The 27,761-nt window shown below is 35.2% G+C and overlaps 3 protein-coding genes and 1 long non-coding RNA gene across 10 annotated transcripts in view; 2 read left to right on the top strand and 2 right to left on the bottom strand.

Annotated features, from left to right (window-relative positions):
* Positions 1-12,099, bottom strand: part of LOC100642299 (unconventional myosin-XVIIIa) — a 65,608-nt gene extending 53,509 nt beyond the window's left edge. The window contains exons 1-5 of one of the 3 annotated variants that reach the window (XM_048411682.1): positions 9,830-11,899; positions 8,375-8,395; positions 4,968-5,651; positions 3,935-4,402; positions 1,195-1,329 (exon numbers count right to left, since the gene is read on the bottom strand). In XM_048411682.1, the coding sequence (XP_048267639.1) occupies positions 1,195-1,329; positions 3,935-4,402; positions 4,968-5,651; positions 8,375-8,395; positions 9,830-9,964 (1,443 nt within the window). In that variant the 5' untranslated portion in view covers positions 9,965-11,899. Of the gene's footprint in view, positions 1-1,194; positions 1,330-3,934; positions 4,403-4,967; positions 5,652-8,374; positions 8,396-9,829; positions 11,900-11,963 lie in introns of those variants that run through there. The other 2 variants (XM_048411683.1, XM_012315837.3) reach the window with 2 other exon arrangements.
* A 110-nt stretch (positions 12,100-12,209) lies between these two features.
* Positions 12,210-13,929, top strand: LOC100652327 (MTRF1L release factor glutamine methyltransferase). The gene is made up of 5 exons (XM_003400367.4): positions 12,210-12,461; positions 12,797-12,885; positions 12,946-13,159; positions 13,284-13,537; positions 13,633-13,929. The coding sequence occupies exons 1-5, from the start codon at positions 12,210-12,212 to the stop codon at positions 13,874-13,876; spliced, it is 1,053 nt and encodes a 350-aa protein (XP_003400415.2). The 3' UTR covers positions 13,877-13,929.
* Positions 13,930-13,986: 57 nt separating this feature from the next.
* On the bottom strand, positions 13,987-27,721 carry LOC100643825. Of its 3 annotated transcripts, none has more exons than XM_020866467.2 (11): positions 20,013-20,736; positions 19,576-19,810; positions 19,404-19,478; positions 19,212-19,315; positions 18,448-19,128; positions 17,241-17,497; positions 16,601-16,776; positions 16,121-16,352; positions 15,802-15,982; positions 15,493-15,724; positions 13,987-15,241 (listed from the first exon to the last, which is right to left on the bottom strand). In XM_020866467.2, exons 3-11 carry the CDS (start codon positions 19,460-19,462, stop codon positions 14,959-14,961), a joined length of 2,205 nt encoding a protein of 734 aa, XP_020722126.2. In that variant the 5' UTR covers positions 19,463-19,478; positions 19,576-19,810; positions 20,013-20,736; the 3' UTR covers positions 13,987-14,958. The 3 variants fall into 3 exon arrangements, with proteins under 3 accessions (XP_020722126.2, XP_020722127.2, XP_003400427.2); XM_020866468.2 differs by having other exon boundaries at positions 19,576-19,759; XM_003400379.4 differs by lacking the exons at positions 19,212-19,315; positions 19,404-19,478; positions 19,576-19,810; positions 20,013-20,736 and adding exons at positions 22,066-22,243; positions 22,707-23,019; positions 26,906-27,721 and having other exon boundaries at positions 18,448-19,132.
* On the top strand, positions 22,887-25,436 carry LOC110119852. Of its 3 annotated transcripts, none has more exons than XR_002308363.2 (3): positions 22,887-23,024; positions 23,120-23,913; positions 24,016-25,436. It is a non-coding gene; the product is annotated as an uncharacterized LOC110119852 (long non-coding RNA). The 3 variants fall into 3 exon arrangements; XR_007226241.1 differs by having other exon boundaries at positions 23,013-23,913; positions 24,016-24,286; positions 24,349-25,436; XR_007226240.1 differs by having other exon boundaries at positions 23,013-23,913.
* Positions 27,722-27,761: the final 40 nt, after the last annotated feature.

The raw sequence follows: 27,761 nt of genomic DNA, 5'->3' as shown, positions 1-27,761 counted from the left end.
TATTTGTTCCTAATAATCTTACTGCAGCGTTAACAAACAGCAATTTAACATCGGTTATCGAAGCAGTTTGACGCCGATAATGCTAAAATAAAATGTAGTCTTCGCGCAAATCGTTTTCAACAAAATTACACCACATGATTAAACATTAATAACAATGTCGTGATATCAACAAAGGAACACCATTGTATCTAGAAAAATGCCTTAGTTTGTTCGACTTTGTTCTCATACATACGTACAATATATCTCAGTATAAATACCTACTTCATTCCCATATATCAGGAAAAATTTTAATGATCAACCCTCTAAAACCACATGCAACTTGCAAGTTATTATATTTATCATCAGTTACTCATACTTCGTTTTGAATATTTTATATATATTAGATATTCTTTGGAATTCTGTCCATTTCTGCACCGTCAAATTTTCTATTAATTAAAAATCCGTAGTTTATATATAAACGAATAATTAATATACATAAACTGCCACTTTGACTAGCTACTTAATTTGTGGCGATAAAAAGTGACAAAGCTTCATTACCGTGTAATTGCGCTATTATCGTAGGATTCCGGTTTTTGATTCGACAGAAAGCTGGTATTACGGAACGGGCAAGTCAGCAGATGTACCGTTAAGCGATTACTATGCCACTGCACCGCCGCGAGGAATGTGGGTGGAAGGCATCCGTCCCTACTATTGTCTTTTTCCCTCTACACCTTTCCTCCTGTTAGAGTTAGAGTACCAAACAATCCCATCACGTCTTTCACTTTTTCCGCTCGCTTATTTCCTACCTCATCTCTCCACAGTTTCTCGTTTCGTTTCCTTTTGTATCTGATATTTTGTCAATTGTATTCATTTTCTTAACATGATTTGCAATCGAATGATAAACCAACTCCTATTTTGGTATTTCATCGATATTCATTCTGTAATTCGATTTGCAATTAAATAATAAAACGTTTATTATCCAAAGCATTCTTCTTCTGTATCTTATTGAAAGCTTGATTAGTAAAGCACTTTACCATAATTCAAACAAATTTGGCCATTATTTAAATAAATGGCTATTACATTTTTTTTTATTAAGTCAGATAGGCGACTGAAACGGTGTACACTTTCTTTTGTGGCGTGACGGAAGAGAAATCTGCCAAGACTCTTTGCAAAACGATCTTACCGCGGGATTAAGACAGAAAACAGAATACTCACCATGTTTTGATGAAACCGCAAACTACCAGATCGACGAAGTGTACCACCACGAATATTCGCGGCCGCAAGTTCGACCTGGCGTCCGTCGCTACCACCGCGTCTTGATAATTCCGACAATTCCGCGACTGGTTGAACCTGTAAACAACAAAGTATTCCATTATACATTCTATTACACGTTTATTATATACAACAGACACTCTCTTGTTTGATCCCGTTTTAATTAGTCTCCGCTTTAACCAACCACATTTTCATTGCACGACATAAGAATAAAAAAAAGCTTCGATCGATCGAACGAGGCGATTTTTCCCGTCTATCCTACTGGGAACCTCAAACTTTTATTGATTTATTGATTCAATTTCACTTTTATCTTAACAAACAAACTTTTTAAAAAAATGTTTAACATGGAATTGAGATGAGATTGAAGATGAGAAGTTCTAAAAGAACAGAGGGGCAGTCTTAAAATTCAGTTATCGATTAAATACAAGTTCTCAAAATTGTTTCTTAATTTATTATTTCGATTAAACGTGTATTTTTCCATTGTGTTCAAACTATATCATTGGATCTGATAAATTCTTCCCATTGAACTATCTTATATTTTGATGTTGCTTTTCAGTGATAAAATGGCATCAAAATAAAGACTCAACATAAATATTTACTTATAATAATTTCTCTACGATTATATAAATTTCTCTAAAGAAACGAAAACGATGTTGTTGCACTTGCAAACTTACAACTTACAATTTACAAATCTATTGGGTTGGAAACTAAGTGATTGCGGATGTTGCCATTACCACCTAATGACAAAGTCCGCAATCACTTAGTTTTCAGCCCAATAGTACACACAATACAGTTTGCCAGTATATTCCGAGTAACATTCCCTAAGGATAATAATACTAATTGGCTATTTCAAAGGAATCACCACAATTAACAAGTAGTACAAGAGTTACCGGTATTCGGATGGTAGGAATTCAGATAATAAAGGATCAACTGTACATGTTGATAAGATCATAGCTAATCGTACGCATTAAACAGATATCACGCGTGTAACGGATGCCTCAGACTGCTTTCTAGCCGCGTGTGCGAGCTCAAGAAGATTAAAGTGGTTTCCGTCTAGCGTATACAGCACAGGAAACAGGATGTTGACCGAGAGAACACCTGCAAGCGGCCTAGCTGTACATAGTATAAGTATGTAAATCACGTTACGTTCTTTCTGTTAAGACCGTTTGGTTTACCGAGAAGGAGAACCAGGGCATGAACCTGTACGAAGGCCCCCAAGCCTAATCGATACATCCTCCTCTAGGAACTTTACAGCCCGAACTGGAAATGTTCCAACGATAAAACTAGACAAACTTATGCTACTTCAATAGTATATTTCGTTTGCCATTTTATACAAGGAATGAAGTGGAATACATAGATGCGAACAGAAATAGCGTATTTTGCAGAAATTGCATAACTTAAACCAAACTCTGATGATGCGTCATCTGTGACACAACGGTACCAATTGGGAGTCGATGTGAGTAGTCTTTTTTCAGAGGAAATCTTTTGAGAAATTTTGTTATTCCTTTAACTCAGAAAGTGTAGAGGATGTACAGTATGTTCCAAGTACTTTGATCTTTCTTAATCAAAAGCTTCTATATAATTATAGCACTAATTAATTCCATAATTGGGTCAATGTTAATTCCCTTTTATTTTTAACAAAAATGATACGACGCATTAAAAGAGAGGAGATTCATAAATAAAGAATCTGTTATATTCTGGAGATTATAAATCCGAGCAACGAGTTGACTCATTCTTCCTGGGTAACTCAGGATAAAACCCCGCGTAAGTCACGATGGGTTTATTGTTGTAAACCCGATAGGAGTATCAATAAAAAGAAAGCTTGTTTATCGGCAGTAGGCATTGAGAATCTCACACAGAAATAGAAAATATGGTATCGCAAGTTCATGTCGACAAATCTAATTACGCTTGCACAGCTTTGACAGTAAGAAGTCTAACAAAGTACTTAAGTACTTAATTCTCCGAGTTCGTGACCAACTGTCACAACCAAGGACCAATAGAAGATCATCGGTTGGATCCCACGGTAAGAAGTTATTTTCACGCGACGCTCCCGGTCCAAGTATAGTTTTATTATGGGTCATGAGTCACGATCCCGCTATATTCGGTGCATCAGTGGCAATGAACCAACCATGATCAGCCGGGGAACAACAGTTTCTCTGTTCCGTACACCGATCACCTTTCGAACCGACCAAGCGTACCTGTGAACGCTCTCACTTTTACCGGCAACGCCAACGATCCCGTGTAACCATTTTCGTCGTGGAGAACGAAACAAGAAAGTGGGGATTGAAGATGCTGCTTATCGATTTCTTCTCTTTTTGGAAAAATTTAAAGTATAGATTATACTTTCCGACTATTTCTTTTTACTATGTTTTACTTGAATTTGTTGCTCGCATCGGAACCAAGTATCGACTTTTTAACCCTTCTGTTCTCCTTCCAAATGAATATTATGTTTCATTAGATATAAGTATAATATCCTTTTCTCATTTTTACTTATAAGATTTTACAAAAGTGGATGATAGGATACCCTATATAGCAGGTGAGAAAATTCGCATTACTTATGAATGATCTAATAACAAACTCTTAAATGTTGCAACGTTAGTATTAAACTTGTGCTATAAAGCATCTCAGCTCTACCAAGATGGATAGCCAAATTATATATTTTATAATCATCGTCTTAACTCACCTTTACGGTAACACTGTTAACGGAGCCCTTAATGAGATCGATAATTTCTTCCCGTGACTTGTCATCGACGTTAATTCCATTGACTTCGATCAGCCTGTCGCCTGGCAGCAAGCCGGTGTCGTTGTTATGTTGTATCAATGAACCTGGTTCAGCGAAGATCACAGGTCTCATCTGTGTGACACCATTTGCGGCTCGTTCCACGATTACAGCTCGACGCAACGAGAAACCGAAATCGTTTCGCGGTGGTGGTTGCCTTTGAATCGTAAGCTCGCGAGGTTCGGGCAGTTCCAGAGGGACGATCTCTGGTAACTGCAACTCGACGCCTTGTTCTTCGAAGGACGCCGAGGATCTCCACCTCGACAAACCCTGGGATTCTCCTACAGGCGACAGGCTGAAAGGTGGTGTTGCGAAACTGGAATTCGTGGTGTCTGTTAGGGAGTCTGCGGAGGGGCTTGCACTGGTCACCACCTGTAAAAGATAAATTGCAATTTGACTGTTAAATACAAATTATAATAAATATAATAGAACAAAATATGCCGTACTATATACATATAAACAATTACAGAGAGAAAATATTTAAATGCTATGTATACCAAAAATGATCGGGAGAGGCTTGATATAAGAGTTAGGATCGTAATTTAGTAATAAATTATGTGCAAACCAGCCCAATTTGTACGGTAATAATTAAATATTTTATGTAACAACGATATGGTAATAATGGCCTCAAGTAGAAAATTCACAAATCACTAGTGTTGCAAATTGCACGAAACGAGTTATCAACTACTCGCATTACCATACTACTGAAAACAGTTCTCTCAAAGTACAAGTTGATGACTAGAAGTGTTTGCATTAAGAGGCACCTAGGTATAGTACCACACTAGCTAGCATCTCTGTACCTCTCTCTGTAGGCTAATGAAACACGAAGATCTTTCAGCTGCGAAGCTGAGCTTGGACAGCATGAATTTCAAACCACGAGCACCTGGAATACCAGCAAAAGCCTCTAACAGAAACCAATTAGGTCCTTCCAACTAACCTGCAACAGTTTGGTGTCGCTTTGGTGGTGATGATGATGCTGTTGTTGCTGGTGTTGCTGCTGATGCTGCTGCTGAGCCTGCTGAACTGTTCGCTGAGGTGATACCTGCCACGAGCTTTGTCCTGTCTGCGTTTCCTCTTCGCTACAAGCTTCCTCCTTGCTAACAGCGTTCCCAAATCCTGACAAGTGTGTGGGCACGTTCTGGTAAGCGATCACCTCGTTCTGCAGCGTGTTTCTGACCAGTAAATTGCTAGCCTCCTGGTAATTGGTCTCGTTTCCGTTCGGTAGATGGCTTTCCTCTGACAACGAATTCACAGTATTACTGACACTCAGACGTGGCCCCTTAAGAATTCCTCGCTTCGGAGGCTTTGGCGGCAGTGGTGGCAAATTCTTCCCTGATTGTCCGGATACGTTGGTTGGTGTAACCGAAGACGTAGTGGTGGTGATTGTCAATGAAGTCAAAGAAGTTTCAGAAGAGTCACTCTGTGTCAAACCATCCGGCGTTCTCGTATTCCAATTATTACCAGTGCGAACACTTTGCCCTGAGCTTGAAGAGTTTTGCGAATTTTCTAAGATATCACGGTCCAAGTAAGCGAAGAACGAAGCACTATAGTCTGCGGTGATACCACTCGGCAACTTTTCCTTCTCCTTCCGGCGACCAGGAATCTTTAACGATCTCCGAACCTGGAAATGAAACAGATACACTTGGTCAATTTTGCAGTCAAACTTTGTTAGCATGTACATATTATAGGTATAAATAGGAGAAAATGTTATACAGTAGCCACAAAAAGTATTTGCACATACCCTTATTTTCCAATGTAGCCATTTTTAATGCTAGATTTTAAATTTCATTCTCATAATACCAAATTCTTGTAATTGCCATTTTTTGATGCTATATAATAAATACAATAGTGTGCAAATATTATTTACGTTAAGAAATAGATAAGGAAGCATTTAGTGTAGAAAATACATAAATGGAAAAGAAATTAAAATATTAAAAAGACTGGTTATATCTTTATTGTATAAAACTCGACAGAACTTTTCTACACATCTAATATATAGTTTCCTTTTCTAATGATTTTCTTAATATGATCTTCTTTTCTTTAATTCATTTTATTGCAAATGTACAGTAATAAAACATGAAATATATAAAATAAGATTCTGAACTTGGTGTTTCACAATATGTATCTTGGTTTATATTCCACTGCTTTCATTGCTAAACAGATATTTAGTTTCCCAGAAAGTTATTTGATTTAATATGAAAAACAAGATAGCATTGGATCATTTTTCTCTAACACGCTGTGCCCACATACTCATCCACTTCCAATATTATTTTGTTTGAAATTTGATGCAATATCAGAAAGATATTAAGGACATGTTTAATCACGATAAATAAGAAACATGCTGTTTGTGAGGTATATACTACAAAGATATTCGATACGAAAGATCTAAGGAAACGAATACCTGAGAGGCAGCCGTACGTGATGAAACAATGACGTATCCATTCTAAAGCCTATTCCTTTTCCTAGATCTTTCGTATCAAGTATCCTTGCATAACAGTATGCGAAAACGACGTATAAATGCACTTCAAGTTAATAATGCATAACAAGTTTACTACGATACTTTCCATTCACGACTCTATCTTTTAATGAACTTTATAATACGATATTTGTCAATCAATAAAAAAAAAAAAAATACTAAGGAGATTGGTCAATAAATAAATTGTTGCATAATAATTGTTGTTAGGTTTTCTAAACGTGTTTCATCGATAAAGAATTTAAGGGAGAGGAAATAATCGGCCGATATCCGAGATTAGATTACTGAAACAGGAAAAGATAAATTGCAGAGTTGTCTGAGAATAGGGTAAAAAACTAATTATAGCTTTAACGTTTAAGTATAAACTTTAATTAATATAATATTCCATGAATGGAAAATTATTTTTGTACCTGTACTCTAATTAAAAACTAATAATGTATATTCATGATTAAAGCAATAAATAATTTGCTGAAAATATTTTAATACCTTTCTATCGACTATTTTCCATTATTGCTATTTTACAACAAAAGTGATCGTGTACGTTCCGAGAAAAATTAACGCGAAGATATACGATACGATGAAACTATGTGTAATAGACGTACGTAGAGAGGGAGCAATGACCGATGTCGGAACAATTACAAATTCAAGTGTAATTAAGTAACTATGAAAGTGCCCTCGATTTCGTAATTCGAAAAGGTCTCTCTAATTAAATACAATACTGGGCTGTAATTCAATTATCTTCGAAACAAATCGATGATTGAATGAAACTCTTGTTTTTTCTTAAGTCTCTGAAAATTAAACAAAAAACCAGTAATACATAATTCGCAGAAATAAACTGCAAGAACATTGCACGCTTTAACATCCTCTGAACTCCATATCTGAATATGAATTATAACTCATAATCTGAATATTCATACTCTGAATAAAAGACTATTTTCTAAGGTACATAATACACAAAAGTATATAATAATTATAACCTAATACATAATTATATATTTAAATCTGCAACTCCATATGCCTTAGCATAAATGTTGAGATCTTGATATCTTAATAATCACCGACTGAGAATTGAACAGGACTTAATGATATAACACTTTCACTTGAGTTCCATTACCTGCTGATAATGCATCCGCATTTCCTCTCTAATTACAAGGTACATACAGTACTACTACTATACGTCCACGACAAACAAATTACTTCCAATGCATCAGAGAATTTTTCATGACATTTATCATCGTGCACAACGGCAAATATGTTTCTAAATAAAACGGACGGGGATGAAGAATGATTAAGGTTATAAAAACGTAATATACGGTCACAGAAAGTTCGAGAGAGAAACTGATATAAGAATTTGTAGAAATAAATCTTAAATAGCCACGTTCGCTTCACTTTGCATTAAACATCTCGGATACGTTGACTATTTTTTAATTGGATGAACGAAACAATAGGCAGACTGTTCGTTTTGTTATTATTACCTCTATTTATTGAATACGATATTCTGCAATCAAACTATTAATAAATACTATTGAATTAACGAATTATGTACAGTGATTCGGGAAAGTATTCGAACACTTATCATAGACAATTTTTCTGAGCATATTATAATATGTGTTATACGAAATTGTTTCCACAAACACTGTAATGATATGTACGACTATTATGATTATAACGATACAATTTGAAATTAATATAAAACAATGAAAAAGTTTCAACATTTATATGGAGGCAAGAAAAATGAGAAAGTTTTATTTTACGAAGTACAAATAAAAATTGATATTTTCCGATTTTTACGAAAAATAGAGCAGGATGCAGATAATATGAATTCCTCATTTATTAAATAATTTATAAGGAAAGGAACAAAAAATACTTACACAAATCACCATATCCTTAAGCTGATGTGTTGTTAAATTTAAAAAATGATTCAACACACTTTAATTATATTATATGAAAGTCATCTTAATTATAATTTAAAAGCGTAACTACATATTTTGTACCTTGTACAAAATTATACATTTTGTGTAAAAAATATCGTAATGATGAAAAATTTGGAATATTTACATGCGTTAATATATTCTCAAAGTAGCAATCTAATTTTTTATTTACGTTTGTAAAAGAAAATAAACCAACGTTACAACGAATATTCGAAGAATTTCCTGTTCTTACAAATACGTATATCCCTCACATACTACTGAATGACCTTGAATTATCTCGAGGTTACTTTACACGAGGTCAGTATGATATCTTTAGTTTAATATAAAATAAATATCAGGAACAATGGAGAATTTTATTTAGAATATAAAATTAATTGTATCTTAAAATTCTTATTATACAAGCAATTTTTATTTCATAAAATTCTACAAAAACAATGAAACAAGTATTTTTTCTATTTTTCTCATATAAAATTGCTACATTATCTACTATTTCAAGCAAAATTTATTTTAGGACATCCTATATATTTTACTATGGAATCATTCTACGTATAAACCCTGTTTCTTATTACTTAACATATCAGTTAAAGGATTACAATCTTTTTCACACAAATTGTTGTGAAACGTCTTATCTTAATAAACAAAAGAATGTAATCAGCGAATTTTAAATTGTTATCAATTGTAAAGATTAAAACAACACACAAAATGTATATAAAGAATGGCCTACTTTTAATACACGTGTAAACTTTAAAGAATGTATATAGTTACGTTTCATAAATTAACAAATCAGTAAAACGCGATTAATGTAGCTACTTATTTGCATTTATAATCTTTCATACTGACATCATAATAAACAAAAACTTAGAAAAATGTACTAAATACCAAGGTTCAAATATACACATTGAACAGAAAAGAAATAAAGCCGGAAAATTCCTCTAAAGCGTATGACGGAATATCTGTGGTATGCTGTTACTATGGTGAACACATACCACTCGTCAAACGCTATCCTACAAACTTCTTTAAAGATGTTCGAACCTCCCAAAAAAACAGAAATCATAGATAAAGGATGAAGATTATCCACAATAACTCAAACTCGACAAATCGTAGGAATTATCTGTGCACTACACCACTTTGTAGATAAGCACAACGAAAAGAACGCGTAAAGGTCAACACTCAACATATTCAGCATGGACGTATCTCGACAAATTTTTATCGGACGAACGAGATAAATCTTAACAAGATAATATTACGCATATTTCATGTACTAAAAGAGAAGAATACTATACTAAAAATAAACTAACACTATGTGTTGATCATTCATATGTCTAATACCTTCAACCTACTGTGTTTCAACTAGGTTAATTTACAAAAATAAACAAACAAAAAGAAAGCACGTACTTCATCCAAACGTAGCAATTCCTCAGCGGACATACTACTGCGATCTCGTTTCTTGACATCTTTTCGTTCCTTCTTCTCTCGCTTCCGCTTCTCCTTGTCGTCCTTCTCCGCAGCCTTCTTCATAAAGTTAAACATCTTCTCATTCACAGCACGGATCTTGAGTCGAATGTGAGAAAGAGATAACACAGGATATCTCTTCTCTATTGATAGCTGGCGCGTGCACAGTTTCACGCGGTGTCGCGTATTTCGGTTCGGCCCGCGCGCATAACGCGACACTGTCCATCGAAACGACTATGTGTGCCCGGTCACACCGCCGCTTATGTGCACTAAACACTAAACAACCGACGGAATCGCTCCCCTACGACCTACGACGGCTATACACGATCGCACTCTGAAGACGACGAGGAAGAAGGGGAGGAGGGGCGTGCACGCTCGCGCAACGTTGCGTACGCGCCAAGCGAGCGCAAATCGGTAACAGGAAATTCCCTGTCACGAACGAATTCCGAGTAAACGATACGTCACTTTCGATGCCCCGTTATTTTACGATACAATACGAAGCACGTTTTCTTCACCACGCTTCGATCTATTCCCACATCGAAACGGTACCGATAGACACGAAGCAACACTCGCGCATCACTCGATAAATTTTTAAGTACTAGGTTTTCACGCGACACGGATCACGAAACACCGAATACATCGATAGATTTTCAGTCGATGATTGACGGTACGGTGAGACGTGACGCGTAAAGGGGCGTGAACCTACCAGAGCAAACTGTTTCTTCATGGCCGGTCGTTTCCGGCATTTAATCCGAGCAAGATATTCCAAAACTGTATTTTTTTTACAAGATTCTTCCTCTTGGTTTATTTCTTACGTTGTTTCTTTATGGACAGAAGAATGGCTCTCTCTCTCTTCTTCTTGGTTAAAACTAATTGAAAGTGTTCTTTCGTATATGATGCAAGGCGATTGATCGAAGACACAACTTTTATACACTTCGATAGTTTATTCTTGAACTGATTGTATTAATTCCTTTCTCCGTTATTTCATCACCGGAAAGCATCGTTCCGTGTGAAAACAATATCGTGACAATCGCGCGTGACAGCGAACTTTTACCTTCGCGAGGCTTTCGAGTCGCCGGTATACCGTCGGGTGAAGGCGGAAGGGAAGGATAGGAATACGCGTGCCTAGAACAAAGAGGAAGGGAGGAAGGTTGGAAAGGAGAAAGAGAAGCAAGAGCGAAAGAGCAACGAGAATCTACATGTCATTTTTCACCACACCTTACTCTCACGCTCTTTAAGCGACGGAAAGCTTCTGCTCGTAAACAAATGCCGTACAATCATAGAGAGGAATGTTAAGCGTTGCGACAGGGCGGCGTGTGTATTTGTTAGTTGTTTGCGATACAATCGAGCGAATCGTAAACAACGATCGATGATGTCACACGAGATCCAAAACCGACGCGATTTTCGATACGCGACGAAACTGACAGTCAACGCAGCACGAGACACACGTCACAACACCGCCACCACACCACCCGCCGCCATTCACTAGGCCAAAGACGCGTGCAATTCGTATAATTCTCCAGATCCAAACCGTTCGATACGATAGTCAATCGAAAACGATGGTACACGTGTCCGTCGGAGCGTATAACAGCCTAGCCCATTGGATCGTCCCCTTTGTCAGAAAGACACAGTCAATAATAGACGGAAGTTGAACGGCGCACTCGTGTGACACCGACGACTGTCATGGCAGACTGAGTCTCAAGTTGCGAGTTGGACCAGTGGCGACTGCTGGCGTCCTAAACCGAATCATGGCCTATAGGCCCGCACCCTTCTTTCCGGTATACAATTCTGCGCATGCGCCCCTAATCGATGATACGTTATCGACTGAACGCAAGACGAATCTTTCTTATGAATTAAAAAAGACTGACATGTGTGACATTAACCATTTAATTGGTCAATATTACGAAATAACAATGATTTCAACAAAATAGGTTTTCCAGACATGCAACATATATTTTTGCCTTGTATCGTTTATGAAAACCGTGTATCTCATTCACGTGTTTAATGGGTTTTCGTATTCATGTACGTATTGTGTAATTGTAAGCATTTACAATTATATGTTGATATAGTGATTTACCTGCCCCATAAATATCTCATTGCTTCTTCAATGTCAATCCTTTCTCTGCTCGATCGACGTTGTATTGCGAGAAAATGTAATTAAATATATTCCTCAACAGCTGGCAGCACATAGCAGGATTGAACGAATAACGAATTGTGATTCGTGCCTGGTATATATGGTAATATATTTCTTATATCACACGACATAATTGTTGGTTAGGAACACAATTTGATGGTGACGACAACTTATTCTATATGAAACATAATGTTGCTTCGATGTCTTTCGAGTGCTCGTGCTTTCTTCAGTGTTGTAAGTGCCGAAACATGTATACAGTGTAGTAAAGGTAAAATTATCACGTTTAGTCGACTAACACGAAGTTTGTGCACAACGAACGTACAATGTCCTACTGTTGGTGAAATTATTGAACAATGGAGCGACCGGTTTAAGAACGAAGGTATTCCGGAACCCATAGAATCGATCGAACACATCGTTGCACACGTCATAGGCATTAGCAAGGTATTACCATTACCAAGCATTCAATGCTCATACAATTTAAATTCTTCTTTCTCGTATTTTCACGATGACCAGCGCCAACCACTAAAATAATCGTCAACTGATATTCATTGTTTTAAACATATTTTCTTTCGTTGAATCTTGCTATAATCTTTACTCCTGTAAATGGAGTATATATGAGTATGAAGTAAAATAATATTTAAGAAATATATAAGCAAATACATACACATAAATTGTTTTTATACAATTTTTATTTAATCTTACGAAAACGAAGAAAATTTGCTATGTAATTAAATTCAATATTTAAAAATAGGATTTCAGCGAAAATTTATTTTCAGACATTAGATGTTGTGAACGCGCGAAGTAAAAGACTTACGTCGGATCAGCGTGATACACTGGATTCGTTGTGCGAATGCCGATTATCTCGGTAAAAGGTTTTCACAGAATTGTTGTTCATCATTCTTTTGCTAAAATCGAATCTTTACAGAATGCCGGTTCAATACATAATAGGAGAATGGGACTTCCAAGATATTACTTTAAAATTAGTTCCGCCAGTTTTCATTCCACGACCAGAATCTGAAATGTTAGTTCATTATGCTTTAAAGGCATTAAATTCTTCTGAAAATAAAAAACAAGAAATTTTAGAAGTTGGATGTGGTTCTGGAGCCATATCTCTTGCCATCGCTCATACTAACAAAACAGTAACTATTATATCAGTCAATTACTATCTATCTTGCATATATTTACTTACTTATATTGGAAATCATTTTCTCTGATAACTATTGCAAATAGGATTTATACGTAAAACTAGACTAATTTTTCTAGGTTAATTGTATAGCGATCGATTCAAATCCAGACGCATGCGAATTAACAAAAGAAAATAGAGATAGGTTAAATTTAAAAGATCGAGTTGCAGTTGTGCATGCAACCCTGAAAGACGATGGATCGATAGAAATATCGAATGCATTAAGTGAAACCAAAGAACTCGATTTTAATTCGAAAATTTTCGATGTAATAGTTAGTAATCCTCCTTATATACCGACCAAACAGATACCTACATTAATTCCAGAAATTAAAATGTAAATAAATATCAAATCAAAAAAGCATTTTAAACATTATAAATTAATATTTTTCACATATATATAATATTTATAATTTAAATTGTATTCTTCAGTTACGAAGATCTAACGGCACTTGATGGAGGAGACGATGGCTTAAAAGTCATTAAACCTTTACTAAAATACGCTGCTACAGCTTTAAAGCCGGGAGGACGTTTGCTTTTAGAAGTTGATACAAGTCATCCTGAATACATACTTTTTTTTACAAAAAAATATTCCGTTCTTAAACTTCAGTATGTACGTACATACAAAGATTTTTGTAACAATGATCGATTTGTCGAGATAGTGAAACTTTCGTAAAAGGGTTTAATGTACAAATATTTTTTAGAATAAATAAATCAAAATAAAATACATTACATGTTTCTTCGTATATGTTTATAGAGTTAATTAATATATGTATGTGTACATAATTAAAAATATCAATAATTTATTTGCTTTCTGATACATTATTAGAGTATACTTGGATTAAAAATATTTTTATACTGGATGGAATTAATTATAAAATCGTACTTTCTTAAAATTAAACAATTCTGAAGTTTTTAGTAAGAAATGATCGCTTTATGTCAAATGATCATGCATTAAAATTAGCTAACTTACAGTAATTCGTGATATATACAATGGGAAACGAAAGATACAATAAGCGTATTAGTTAAAAAATAAATAATTTGATAGTGAATATCGTAACAGTGTCTTTTTGGTTCTTTTAACTTTGCTATCTGTACAAACAAAAATATAACAAAAATATATAAAAAACTATTTTAAAAAGTCATTTCCTTTCTAATTATCTTCGTGAAAACAGCAGCATTTCATTTCGTTAACGATAAATTGATAATAACTATAATAGCATCAATATGTGTACAATGTGTAAATAGATATTTTATAATAATTTTTTACTTTCGACAGTCTTTCAAGAAAATATTACTTGCATGAATGAATCGATGTGAATGAATTCAGTGAATACGTACGTATAAAAATTTGTTAAATATTTACAATTGTTATAAATGTAATTTCAAATACTGATTTTTCATGTCTTTTATCCATCTTATAAATATTGGTTTTTCTTTGGTAATTGTTAACTCGGTTAGTCAGCTCAACAGAGCCATTGTAATATTAATTTCTTAGAGATTGAAACTGCTGGAAATTAATATTGTACTGGCAATTGTCAATTAGTAGTAGTTGGTTGCGCTTATAAATAACAGTCTCAGGAAAATCTTTCTATTAATTCTTCATTAGAATATCCTCAATAATATCGATCTCTGTAGAATCAGTGTAGGAAGTATAATTGGAGTTTGCACGTTCATCGATCTTTGAACTAACTCAATTGTACTTTAGTCTTTAATACTTGTTATTGCTTAATGTCGTTACCCCTTCGATTATTTATTTTATTGCGGAGAAAACTTTTCAAGTTCTCTTTTAATCGAAGCTATTAATGGTACTGCTGGATCTTCCGGTGGAAGTTGGCTGTCGACAAGTATACGCCTCGTATCAACATCTGGCAAGTTAGGCCTATGAAAGGGACCAGCACTTAGTGGTCTCGAACCCCAACCACTGCGAGATCGCGGTGGTTGGAAATGTCCATTTTCTGCAATATCACCGTCGTTGGATTTCACCGGTAACGACGTACGAGGTCGAACCTGCATTTCCGCTAATGGTGGAGATATAGGACTAAAGACGAAATTAAATACAGACATTAACATGAATTTTAAACAGAATATACTGAAAAAGTAATTGATAAGCTTTCTAGAAAATGGGCCAACAAGATCCAAAATGAGTAAAATGAGAGTAAATTATGTGAGAAGTTTTATCTCTGACTTTTAACACTAACTATGTTTTAATTAATAATTACAATATAGACTCTTAATTTAGCAGAGCTTTTTTCAGAATGCTTCTCAATTACAATCTCTAAATAAGAATACCTAGCGTGAGTGATTCTTCCTTTAGTTTCGGAAAATATCGTGAGAATATCCGGTGCACGTGCTGCTGAAGTTGGTCTTGTGGCGCATAATTGTGCTTCTGATTTTGCATCTCTACTTCCAAAGAGACTGAAAGAATCTTCCAGCAGTTCGTGAAGTCTTCTCCTTGCTTTTCCCACAGGACCGGATGGCATTGCATAAGTTGGATCAACATCCGTTCCGGATGTACCATTGTCTTAAATCACAGTTCAAATTACGTAATAAGAAAATTTAATTCGAAAAATACTAGAATAAATGGGCTGAAAGGGATACCTTCTGCGGACAAATTTTGTCGCCGAAGATTCCATACTATCGGTCCTATAACTCCAGGGTCTTTGACAGCACTTGAGGTTCGCGCAAAAAATTTATCATTCACACCATCGCCCGTATAAAGACCCAAACGATCGTTTTCTCGCCTTACCAGTTCTGGAGAGTCTATGTCTAGATGTTTGACCTAAATAAAACAAATATAAAACGCATAAAATCAGTGAGGAACACATGTAAAGTATTAAATATTTAATATGTTTTCGTTGGAATAATTTTATGTCATGTTTTCGTTACAATTTTTATTGCAAGATTAAAGTTTGCTCACCATAACTGGTTCGAGTACTCTAGAAAGTGGTTCAACACTTTTCATGCTGGGGAATGGCTTACAAGATGGCATAGAAAGGTAAGAATGCGGTGAAGCAGTGGCTTCTTCTTGCCTCGTGTAATCTTTTTCCAAAGAATCTAATGTTTCTAGATGATCAACAATGACATCCATTGAATCAGATGTTCGAGGCGTGTCAACAGCGTTTGTTCGTGACATTCTTTCATGTGCCATTCTATAATTGAACGATAACAATTAAATACCGCGTTATACTTCTTACAGATTTACAGAAGTATCGAAATAGCAAGATAAGATTGAATATAATTAAAAGCTTCAAAAGAAAAAAATTAGATCTTAAGATATGGTTCAACATTATTAGAAGTTTGAAAATACGAAGATAGGATTTCAGTTAAGCTTGAAAACAAACTAAGAAATTTTAACAAATGAAATTTGTATCATCTTGCAATTAACACTTGAATGTACTTGGTTCTTTTCGAAGAGTATTCCCACGGTCTCGGTTCTAGCGCTTTACTTTTCTGTTCTTCGTCGTTGTCGCTCGAAACTTGATGAATTCCCGCCTCGAGACTGTCGGGGGTTTCGAGAGACACCGGAGTCCTCGATAAACTTCCAGGAGTCTGTCTCTGACTGGTACCGTCAGTCTGCGAAGAACGATAGGATGTGCAGTAGATCGATAGAGTTGCTTCGCAATAAATCAGAGTAAACGAAGGTTGAATATTTGCCCCAAGTCGATAGTCGAATAAATGCAAGAGTCTGTACCTATAATTCCAGCTAGTCATTTAGTTTGATTATTGGACAGTGTTCTTACTATTCCGGATTTTTCATTTATATTTATGTTCAATATCACGCAAACTATTAAAAAAATTAGTAGCCATAGCTTGCGTGCTTAAAGTGGGAATCTAAGTAGATATTTATTCTATACGCTAAATATTACACGAGTACTTTAAATCTCATTACACCTTTGCATTTTTAAATTTAGCACAAATGCATATGAAAATTCAAAGTCTATTAATCGTTATATTTTTTAACTTTTAACAGTCAATCACGTTACTTTAGATAATATTATTTCACGTTTCCTATGCTGCTACTCTAATTTCTCACATACCTTAATTTCCATTTCGGACGTCGAACAAGCATTATTATCAAGACCAGTAGCTGCTTGTATATATTCTTGTTTCTTCCTTAAAACATGATGACTCGGTGGTGCAGCTACAGCGCTGTGTGCTCGTTTCCTTTTTGCTGCGAGAACTAATCCCGTGACAACCAATGCTAACAAAATAAAACCAGCGCTTGCTGCACCGATTAACAGCCATGCATCTCTTTTCCTCGAAAGAGCCAATGGTCGTGTTTCTTTCAAGTACGCTATGTACATAGAAAATGCAAAGTAACTTTAGGAAAAATGATCGAAACTCGAAATGCTTATAAATCAGTACTACTTAAAACAAGGAACGTAATGTATTAATATATTGGACATACTGTAAGATATATATTAAATGTCCTTTTTATATATTAGGAGTTAATCATTATCCCTGTAGATATTAGCATTCGTACCCATTTTAATTAAAAAAAGAAGATAAATTTTATTTAGATTACATATTAATAAATATACCTGCAATCTAGGCGTACAAACGAACAATTCAAATTTGTCAGTGGAACTCAAGTTTATTCAAAGAAGATTATCGCAAGTTGTTCATGTTGTCATAATGAATCGCGTTTGGGATACCTTGTAGCAGCCAACTTATTCACTAGACGTTACTCCCTAGGATTATTACCTGTTCCGATCGACGTAACACGTCTTATCCGATACTCACTTTCAATTAGCGGATGAGATACAAAAATGACTCGGCGATTGGTTCTTGTCTAGAGACGCAGCATTTTTCCATGAGAGAATTCACGATTTGCCATTCAGAATTTAACGAAAGAATTCATAGATGGCTCTAGTTTGATTCAGACTAGCGATAACGATACGGTCAGATCACGTCGAGTCAGGCTCCGGTCAAGAGATTTTCATTCGACTTGACCGAACAACCAATTTGCAAATACTCTCGTTGAATTACCCGTAAGCGATTTTGACCTGACTCGACGTTATCCGACCACGTGAATCGTCTCTTAAAATCGTAGAAAGCGATGGCAAATATTTTGATCGAACCACCGGCTGTACCTTCTTTTTAAATAGACTTGGAATCTCACTGGAAAATTCGCATCATTCATTCGCACACCTAATTATGAAAAAGCGGTGCTAAGATATCTTGCTTCTTAACGGAAAATAATAATATACTATACTACTATAAGTAAGAACTATAAGTACTTACGTTCGCTTTGAATAAGAACTGGCGCGCCAAGTTCCAATGCAACCTCTTGAGGTGACAAAAGAGCCATATCCCTGGCAGCTGTTTCTGCGGGTACAGGTTTCCCTCCTAGGTGAACCGAATAAATCAACTTCGTAGCCCCACTGTCCGTTACACTGGTATTTTGCATTCTAACTTGGACAGCCTCGTCTCCAGAATGATCCAATAAACGTAACTCGGAATATTTGCTTGTATTCGTACTGTCTGAACCACCGTCGTTCAATATTTCTTCCCTTGACGTAGCACGATTATTTGTACGGTCGTGAAGATTATTAAAAAGATCAGAAGACGAATTAAAAGATAGATCATACTGCAATGATCGTTGATCAGGATAGCCTGTGGTATTTTCATTAAAGTCTAACGACGTAGTTGCGGATAGATTTTTATCGTACGATATTTTCTCTTTGACGAGGCTCGACTTTGTCATTTTTAATTGAAAATCGTCTATTCGAATTTGCTCATTGCGATTCCCAACATCGTTAACGCTTGTCGTCGTTGAGACAAGAGTATTTTTAAAGCTGGACACTTGAAGTAGCTTTATTTGGTTTGGTATTGTAGAGATCTGAGACTCTGAATTCCCTGGAATCCTTAGTTTAGGCGATGAGATCATGGAATTTCGCGGCATTTCTCCCTGACTGGCGATCTCTGGCTGAAACAACGTTTGACAAATATTTATTGCAACTGTATGTTTGCCACGTTAGCTTGTATTTAAAAATGTATATATAAACCTTTGAAAGTAACTCTCATAAATTTATTTACTGTTACTGTAGAAATACGAAGGTGTACTTTATGGAATGCTCGGGGTTTAAGGAAGCTTCTATGATTGCAGGGACTGTAAATTAAAATCATTTAAAAGTTGCGGATTAATAAAAACTCATAGATATTAACGCTGCCAATTTTATGAAATAATTGTTAATAACCTATTCCTTAAACACAGATTCATCTTGAAAGGTGTATGCGAATGTCGTCTGGAATCCATTCTTTATTCCAAGATTCTAAAATTATGATTTAAAAGCAAGAGTAATTAACGAATATTCCGTAATTAGAGAGACAATTCTTTCCTCTTGAAATTAAAAAATAAAAATTTCTCACCTCCGCGCAATTAATTTGCATTGTACGTGTATACATTTTTTTCGAGGTTTACGCCTTTAACTACGTCCACGAGAAATTACGATTCATATTTCGAACGTAGTTTGCGAACAATTAAATACTATTCATACGAGTGCTTCAATCTATCCCGCAAAATTTTTAAATCATTCTATTTACAGTTTGTAGGCTGAAAGAAACGTAGGAAGAAAGCTGATGATATAATCCGGTAGACACAAACCTAAAAGTTCACAGATCGATTCTCTTAATTAGCATTTCTTAATAAAGAAAATTTGTTCGATCTCTTTCCATCCAACAAAAGGCTCTGAATCTTAAGATACGTCTATAGTTACATTCATACATAAGCTACAAATTATCTACGTACTATAGATAACTTTGGTTTAAATCCATAGCCTCGGTGAAGTATACTTTGTGTTACTTACTTCTACGAAAATGTTATTTTCTACTAAGAACACACTTCATCTCAATTTACATTATCTTACTCTTATGATCTGTCAGATTTTTAGGGACAGCGATACTATCAGCGCGTAGCGGTGGAAAGCGGAACTAATTTCTCAATCCCTCTTTGCCTGCGAACAACCATCAACTGCCATCTATTCTCACACGCTATAACTTTATGTTCCAGCTTCCGCACACAGATTGCAGGGCATAGCTTGTCCGTAAACAAGGAGCGCACTACTGTGCGACAAGGACAAACATACTTTTCTCTCTAATTCATCGAATTTTCATTAATTGCTCCGTTTCTGGTACAAAATCCTGCACTTTTAGAATCGCAGAATATAGAGGGGATCTCTGAGAACGGTTTCGCACCGATTTCGACCAGAATTTCTGCCTAATCATTCAGTTTTTAACGATTATCCACGACGTCCCCTCGTAAGTCGTGGGCCACGCCGCAAATTTTCGCATAATTTTCATCACGCGTAATTAATTTATGAACTTTTACGCACGAAGAATTTAGTACAGGATCTAAGAAAGCTTCTACAATTCATTAGATTGCGAATTAAAATGTCGTAAAGTTGGTATTTGTAAAAAGTTGCAGACCAGTAACGCGGTAACCGCGACATTAGCTACGATAATTGTTCATAACTAATTAATTAAAGGTAAATTCCGATTGAAATCGACGTGTGAATCTTGCCAGAGGTTCCACCTTTGCCTTGCGATCCTGAAAGTTCGTCGCTTTTACCAGGGAGAAGAGTAATGAAGGAATAATCGTGAAATTAGAGTGAGAAGTATGTCTGTCCTTGTCGCGCGATATAGCTCTCCTTGTCTGTGACGTCACGTATGTCTGTCCTTGTCGCACAATATAGCTCTTCTTGTCTAACAGGAGTTGAAATACCTCCTCGCATGTTCTATACTCCTGTTACATTTCCGTAATTCCAGCCGGTTTCGATAGATAGCAGCATCGATCGTAGACCAGGTGCGCACTACTGTGCGACAAGGACAGACATACGACTCTTTCTTAATTCATCGAATTTTCATTAATTGCTCTGTTTCTGCACTTTTAGAATCGAAGAATATAGAGGGGGTCTCTGAGAACGGTTTTGCACATGATTTCGACCAGAATTTGTGCCTAATTATTTAGTTTTTGACGATTATCCACGGAGTCCCCTCGTCAGTCATGGGCCACGTCGCAAATTTTCGCATAATTTTCGCCACGCGTAATTGATTTACGAGCTTTTACGCGCAAAGAATTTAGTACAGGATCTATGGAAGCTTCCACAATTCCTTAGAGATCGAATTACTGCGGCAAAACGTTAATATTTATGGAAAATCGCAGACCTGTACCTAATTGATTAAAGGGAAATTCCGGTCGAAATCGGTGTGTGAATCTTGCCAGAGGTTCTGCCTTTGTAGTATGATCCTGAAAATTCATGAATTTTATCAGGGAAAAGCGTAATTAACGAATAATCGTGAAACTAAAGGGAGAAGTACTTCTGTCCTTTTTGCACAATATAGCTTTCCTTGTCTGTGACGTCACGTATGTCCGTCCTTGTCGCACGATACAGTTCTCCTTGTCTAACAGTAATTGAGATACTTCCTCGCGCATTCTATACTCCTGTTACTTTCCCGCAGTTCCGACCTTCTTTAATCCTCGATAATAGACATGGTAGTGATATTACGTGGCAAGGATAGATATACGTATAACAGTGTTGCCATCTATCGGAGACGAATCGTGAGAAAGTAACAGGAGCGGAGAATAGAATGTGCGTGGAAGTATCTCAGTTCCTGTTAGACAAGGAGCGGGACGATGTACGACGAAGAGTGTAATAGCGATTAATTTCACCTTATCATCGCTATATGGTGATAATATTTTAATGAATTTAGAGGATATATCTATGAACGTTTATGATTGCGTCTGCCAAATTGGACGGTTAGGTTTGTTCATTTTTTTGAATATTTTTAATATGTAATACATAATGGTGGTACGTATGTGTTCGTACGCGTTTCCATTGTACGTTGATTCAGCAAGCGTACCTTGTTTCTAAGAAGCGCGTGCCCTCTTGCAATTCTTCGAAATCGTGCGTTCGTCTGTGAAAGTCCAAGATGACGATGCTGCTGCCTTGAAAACGCAGTCTTATACAATCGGGCTAGTTTCAATTCGATTTTTGGCGGTATGGCTTCACCTGCCCGAAGAACTGTTAGCAACCAGTACCTAAATCGTGGACAATGAAAAAAGAATATTTCAATTATTCTGCGTAAAGTGTTGTTTGTGGCGTTACTTATTACGTAATTATGTATGTCTCGCCCGTAAGAAAACGTGAAGCTGCGAACGTTGGACACGATCGCCTGTGCAATGTTAAAATGTTAGGTTAATTGGAACGTGTGTTTCCAGTCACGTTTTTACTGTTTATAAAGGTTTTTGTAGTGCCAGCTCATTTCTTAGAAATAAACACGCAATCTGATTAACGCATATATACTCAGTTTCAATTTACCGAAACACTTAGCCCCGGTTATGGCAAGAAACACGATAATTAAGAGTAGGGAAACATTCTTCCAACATACCGTCGGAAGTGTAGTAAAAATATTTATATTTCGATCGGATGGCACCAAGTGTGAAAATATTCGTGAACGAATTACATAAATACCCGCAAATTGGAAAATAAATAAATACATACCTTGGACCAGGATCTTCTCCGATAAGGACACCGATATTTTGGTCCGTGTCGTCGTCCAATCTAGGCGTTGGTTCGATGCAAGTAGTGCATTTTGGTTCGTTAGGTTCAGCGTGATCGGGAAATGGTTTATGATTATCTTTGTCTTCCGCCGGCGAGTACAATGTTACGGTATGATGAACTGTTCTAGTTTCGTAAAACGTCAGCCCTTGATTAGCGTCTACCCATGGTGGTGCGTCCTTGGCATCTGACCAAAAGAAGTCTTGCAGATGCACTCGACGTCCTGGCAGATGCTCGATCAGAATAATTTCATCCTCTGAGGTAACAAACATTTTACTCGTAAATTATACGCTTCGATTAATAAGGATGGAAGTGAAAGGCGCGTTTTAATGATATTTATTTGATTTATTACTTAGCAAACTGAGGATAGATTACGGTAATATGAAGTCGAACAAGAAATTGTATATTATATTTCACGATACGTAGTAGTAGGAAGAATAAATATTTTCGAGTATTCAGTTTGGTTAAGACGAGTAATCGATTCAAATTTATGTTTTAATGCACCGTTTTAATTAACCGTCTTTATTGCATCGTATAAACGTGGTAATGTATAAACGAGGTTTGTCTTATGAAATTAATCGTGTTGATTACAAAAATAGAACAAATATCCTTTTTTTTAATATACAGGATATAGGCTAATCGCTGCGCGATATTGTTTTAAATATTGTTGGAATTTTAACTGTTATTCGTTGACAAGTATATTCTCGTAAAACATTCCGCTAAAGCGTAAAAAATAAAATCGATCAAAAATTAAATATTATAACATAATTTTATATAAATAATCGCCTTGCTTACGCTTACAGCTGTTGATATCAATTTTATTTAAAAAAACAAGCGTAAAATTAATATACGCAAAATAATAGAATATAATTATTTTGAAATTTCAATTAAATGTCACAGTTCAGGATATCTCGCGAGTAAAATATTCTTTTGACGTTACGTAATTTCAAATTACATGATATTTATTTCCGCATTGCTATGAAAGAGGAACGGACAAACGTGAAGCGGTGGTGCGTGAAAGCTTCACTTTCATAGGAACTTATCGTCAACAAGGACAATGACCTTTAGTCATGCGAATCGTTTACGAGACAACGTGACATTAATATAACGAATAGACCAACTTGGTCGTAAACATCCAACATTAAATTAGGTACACATACATATATATACAGTATTAATAATTATTCGATTTACATAATTAAAAATTATTAGATATTTATATGAAGTGACAAAATTGGCTTGTTATTATCAGAGAGACAACAAGCGATCCTGATTGTTGAATTAATATTGATCGTGATGGATTAATTTCTCATGTGCGAGACACGCTAAAAAGTGTAGGGAACTATTTTAACGACTTCAAAAACTATGAAGTAACCAATTAGAGTACATACTAGTTAAAAACTTCCGGTAGAAGGAGAAAATCTGTCAAAAAGTTTGTCATGCTACTGCGTGACTATAAATTGCTCGTTAATTTGCATGAGGTCATTGAATTCTCTTTTATTGGAACTTTGTTCAACGAATAGGTAAGTATCTATGTATTCAATTTCACTTGAAATTGGCTAATACTTACTTTAGCATATTTCAGTCATGAATTATGCACATGATGAATAAAACTTCAAAATGAATTATAAGCAGGTAAAGCATCGTTACCCTCACCGGTGTGTTAAGATAATTTCAAGTTGGAAAATTCTATAATCAGTGAAATCGTTTCAAGCGTATGTATTAATTAAAAAAACAAACGATACATTACTGTTTATAAGAATAAAAAAGTAAAATATAATAACACGTTAGAAAGAACCTTTGACAAAATTATAAAGCGCAAGAAATAACAAACTGCTTGTTTAAACGCGATTCTTTTTATTTTACCTTCTGTCGTACAGCGTATGAATGTAAAAGATCCTTTCCTTTTCCAATACATTCGTCATATTTCCTCGATCAAGCCATCTATGTCTAAACCTAACGTATTTATATAGAATTTTCAACGCATAATTCCTTTTTATGTATTTCAGCAAATAGTGACTTCTCGCTTATACAAACTTTTCATGCATCGCGTAATGTAAAGATTTGCTACGTACACCTTGAATATTTTTAGCCAGTGGTGGTAGTGTTAAATCGATAGGGAACCGAGTTCCTATGGTGAAAATAATGTAAATTGATTCTGATTAGTCTTCCAGGCTTTACCAGTTCGATTCCGCTAGAGACCATGCCTTTACAACCCCTTCCGATGCGCACTGTTACGAATTATTGCTGGTCACGTATCTAGTTATACTCTCACCTGTTATCCAACTCCAATTTATCGTGCAATACACCGAACTTTATTGCGAGAGCTTCAATTACGTTCTCTAATCGGCTCATTATCCTGAACGGAATGTTTTGCTTTAATTAATAGCTCGTGGATATTTGTTCAGCCATTTCTAACTTAAAGGAAATGATCTGATACCATGTTACCGCTATGTACTTGATATCATATGTATTTCGAAATAACCAATCACTTTGATTAATTATTTTTATCTTAACTATTAATTGGTATTACGAGAATTCAGGAAGCGAATTAAAATTGAAGATTATGTTTTAAAGTTTATTTTTATTTTCGTGATGTATCACTGATGTACCATTATTAAATTTCCCTGTGTTTCATGTTTTTCTATTAATAAATGTATGTTCTTAGAAAAACGTAGTTTTCATTTTATTTCCAACCTTACAACTTAAAAATGTAATTATGTATACTTCCAGTATAGGTACCGTTAGTGTAAGATTAAAAAGGTGTATATCAAAATGAAATAAATTATTTTCTAGTAATATGTCGCTTTCATTAATGGTTTGAAATAAAATAACAAATAATTTAGAGTTTTAAATACTATATTTTTCATATACTTGAGTCATAAACAACGAGCCCGAATTATTTTACTATATTTATTACTATTTAATAAATAAAATTTTGTATAAAGATGAAAATACTGAAAAAAATATACGACTAAAAGTATATACATATGACAATATAAATCACATAACATATGAACCAATGTTCTGCTCGTAAGATAAATATTATTTACATCAATTTATTTCTGCTATATATTATGATAATACCAAATTTAGAGATGTTTATGTGTTATTTAACGTATTCCTGTATCAAGTTCTATTTTAAATATTATTATAAATGCATAAATATTATTATAAACACAGTTTGCATATTTACATAACGTCGAAATATCGACTTATAAAGCGATCTGATGTAATTAGCCAAAGGTCTTTGGCATCCAAGTTCAACATTATTCGGATCCAACAGATAGTTCTGGTTGCGTGGGAATGTTCGGGGGAAGCGTGATTCAAACCAGTGTTAAATGCTCCGTATGTCAGCGAATTGTATAGTACTTACGTAGAACTTGATGCTATCCATATGTGCGTATGGATATTGTATGTATATATATACCGGGATTCCCGGTGCGGAAAACATGGTGTCGATAATAATATCGATTAGTTGACGAACATTCACAGCTGACCGCTGAATTACATATCGTAATACGTCTTCCAGATTCTGTCACCTAGATTATTCAGTGACACGATTTCCAGTGACTCGACACTCGTACAATCCACGAAATACATGCATTGCAATGATATACGTGGTTACGAAAGCTTGGATTCTATGATATACGAATTGTAAACTTTCTTCGCGAGATAAACTCACTACCATAAACGTACTCGTTTTCAAAAAAAGCGCGCCAGCGAAGAAACGATTGAACGAGAATCGATACGCGTACAGACGAGTGGAACAAATGTTTAGTAAGAGTATCTTGTCTCTCGAAGTAGATAAATCTTGTTCTTAAAATTCAAATAATCTAGCAATTTTTTGTTCGACTATTTAAATGTTCGTATATAAACTAGACAAGTAAGGAAAAATACATGAACGAGCGACAAAATTAAACAGAATGTAAAAAACGTTTTAATAGAATAAATTAATCGTATTATCAAATAAATTAAAAGAAAACAAACTTGAACTTTCTAGTTAATTTGAACTTCTAGTATATTTTAATCGTAATTGTCCTTATCATATACATAGACCCTATTGTATCAGTCAGTCTAACCCAACAAAACCTTGATATCGAATATTTTCAATCTATAGTATCTCTGGAATAAAAACTAACCAGCTCCCGGTGGAAGGGAAGCTTGCACTTTCGAGATGTTCGAGTTTTGCAGAAAAAATATTAGAATTTGTACGATCGCACCGAAGGAAACTGACAATGCAGTACACAAAACACCACACAACAACATCGCGCCGGATGCACTCGGCTATACTAAAAGGGGTGAGACGTTGTCCACAAGTCTACTGAACCGTTCAGCCAATCCGAATGAACTCGAGTACTCCGTCCACTGCGCCGGCGTGATTTTCAAACATGCGCAAGGATATTTTATTCTTTGCTTCTATGTTATTTTCATTAATACCGTGCAAAGATTTCAACATCTTTTATTTCTTTTTAAGACTTCAATAAATATATATATACTCTACAAATATCCGTATCTATCAAGTTAGAATTCAGAGGTGCAAACATAATATTTGAAATATTGTAAATTTATAAATTAGCGCTGTTTAAGTTAAGTTTCTAAGTCCATAGTTTGTTCTAAACACCATGAATGATATAATATTTGTAGTTATGACATATTTCGATTGAAACAAAGTTGACAGACATTTATGAATAGAATTGGAAATATTTTATGATCGATAATAATACATTTTTTAATTATTTCGGATTTGAAAATGAATATACTGAAACAAGCATCAGCAAAATTTTAGTAATTCGATAAAACTTAAGATGGTGGGAAATCATAAACCACATAGTGTGTTAATATCAATTATAAAAACTTCATGCCTGTTATTTCACTATTCCATATAATGGTGAATAAAATATTTCTACGGAAATTTGGTTCGATTTAAATAGCTACGTCATATCAGAAATTTGAAAATATGTCGAATCTTCGTACTACTTGGACAATGGTAGAATA

Source organism: Bombus terrestris, chromosome 14 (genome assembly GCF_910591885.1).
Source record: "Bombus terrestris chromosome 14, iyBomTerr1.2, whole genome shotgun sequence".
Lineage (NCBI taxonomy): Eukaryota > Metazoa > Arthropoda > Insecta > Hymenoptera > Apidae > Bombus > Bombus terrestris.
This window is presented reverse-complemented; position numbering and strand designations above follow the sequence as displayed.

Coding starts and splice junctions, on each gene's coding strand:
- LOC100652327 (XM_003400367.4), top strand. CDS start 12,210: ATGTTGCTTCGATGTCTTTCGAGTGCTCGTGCTTTCTTCAGTGTTGTA. Junction 13,160..13,283: donor TCGCTCATACTAACAAAACA/GTAACTATTATA, acceptor TAATTTTTCTAG/GTTAATTGTATAGCGATCGA. Junction 13,538..13,632: donor TTAATTCCAGAAATTAAAAT/GTAAATAAATAT, acceptor TGTATTCTTCAG/TTACGAAGATCTAACGGCAC.
- LOC100643825 (XM_003400379.4), bottom strand. CDS start 27,032: ATGTTGTTGTGTGGTGTTTTGTGTACTGCATTGTCAGTTTCCTTCGGT. Junction 16,353..16,600: donor TACTCTTCGAAAAGAACCAA/GTACATTCAAGT, acceptor GTTCAATTATAG/AATGGCACATGAAAGAATGT. Junction 15,983..16,120: donor GAGTACTCGAACCAGTTATG/GTGAGCAAACTT, acceptor TGTTTTATTTAG/GTCAAACATCTAGACATAGA.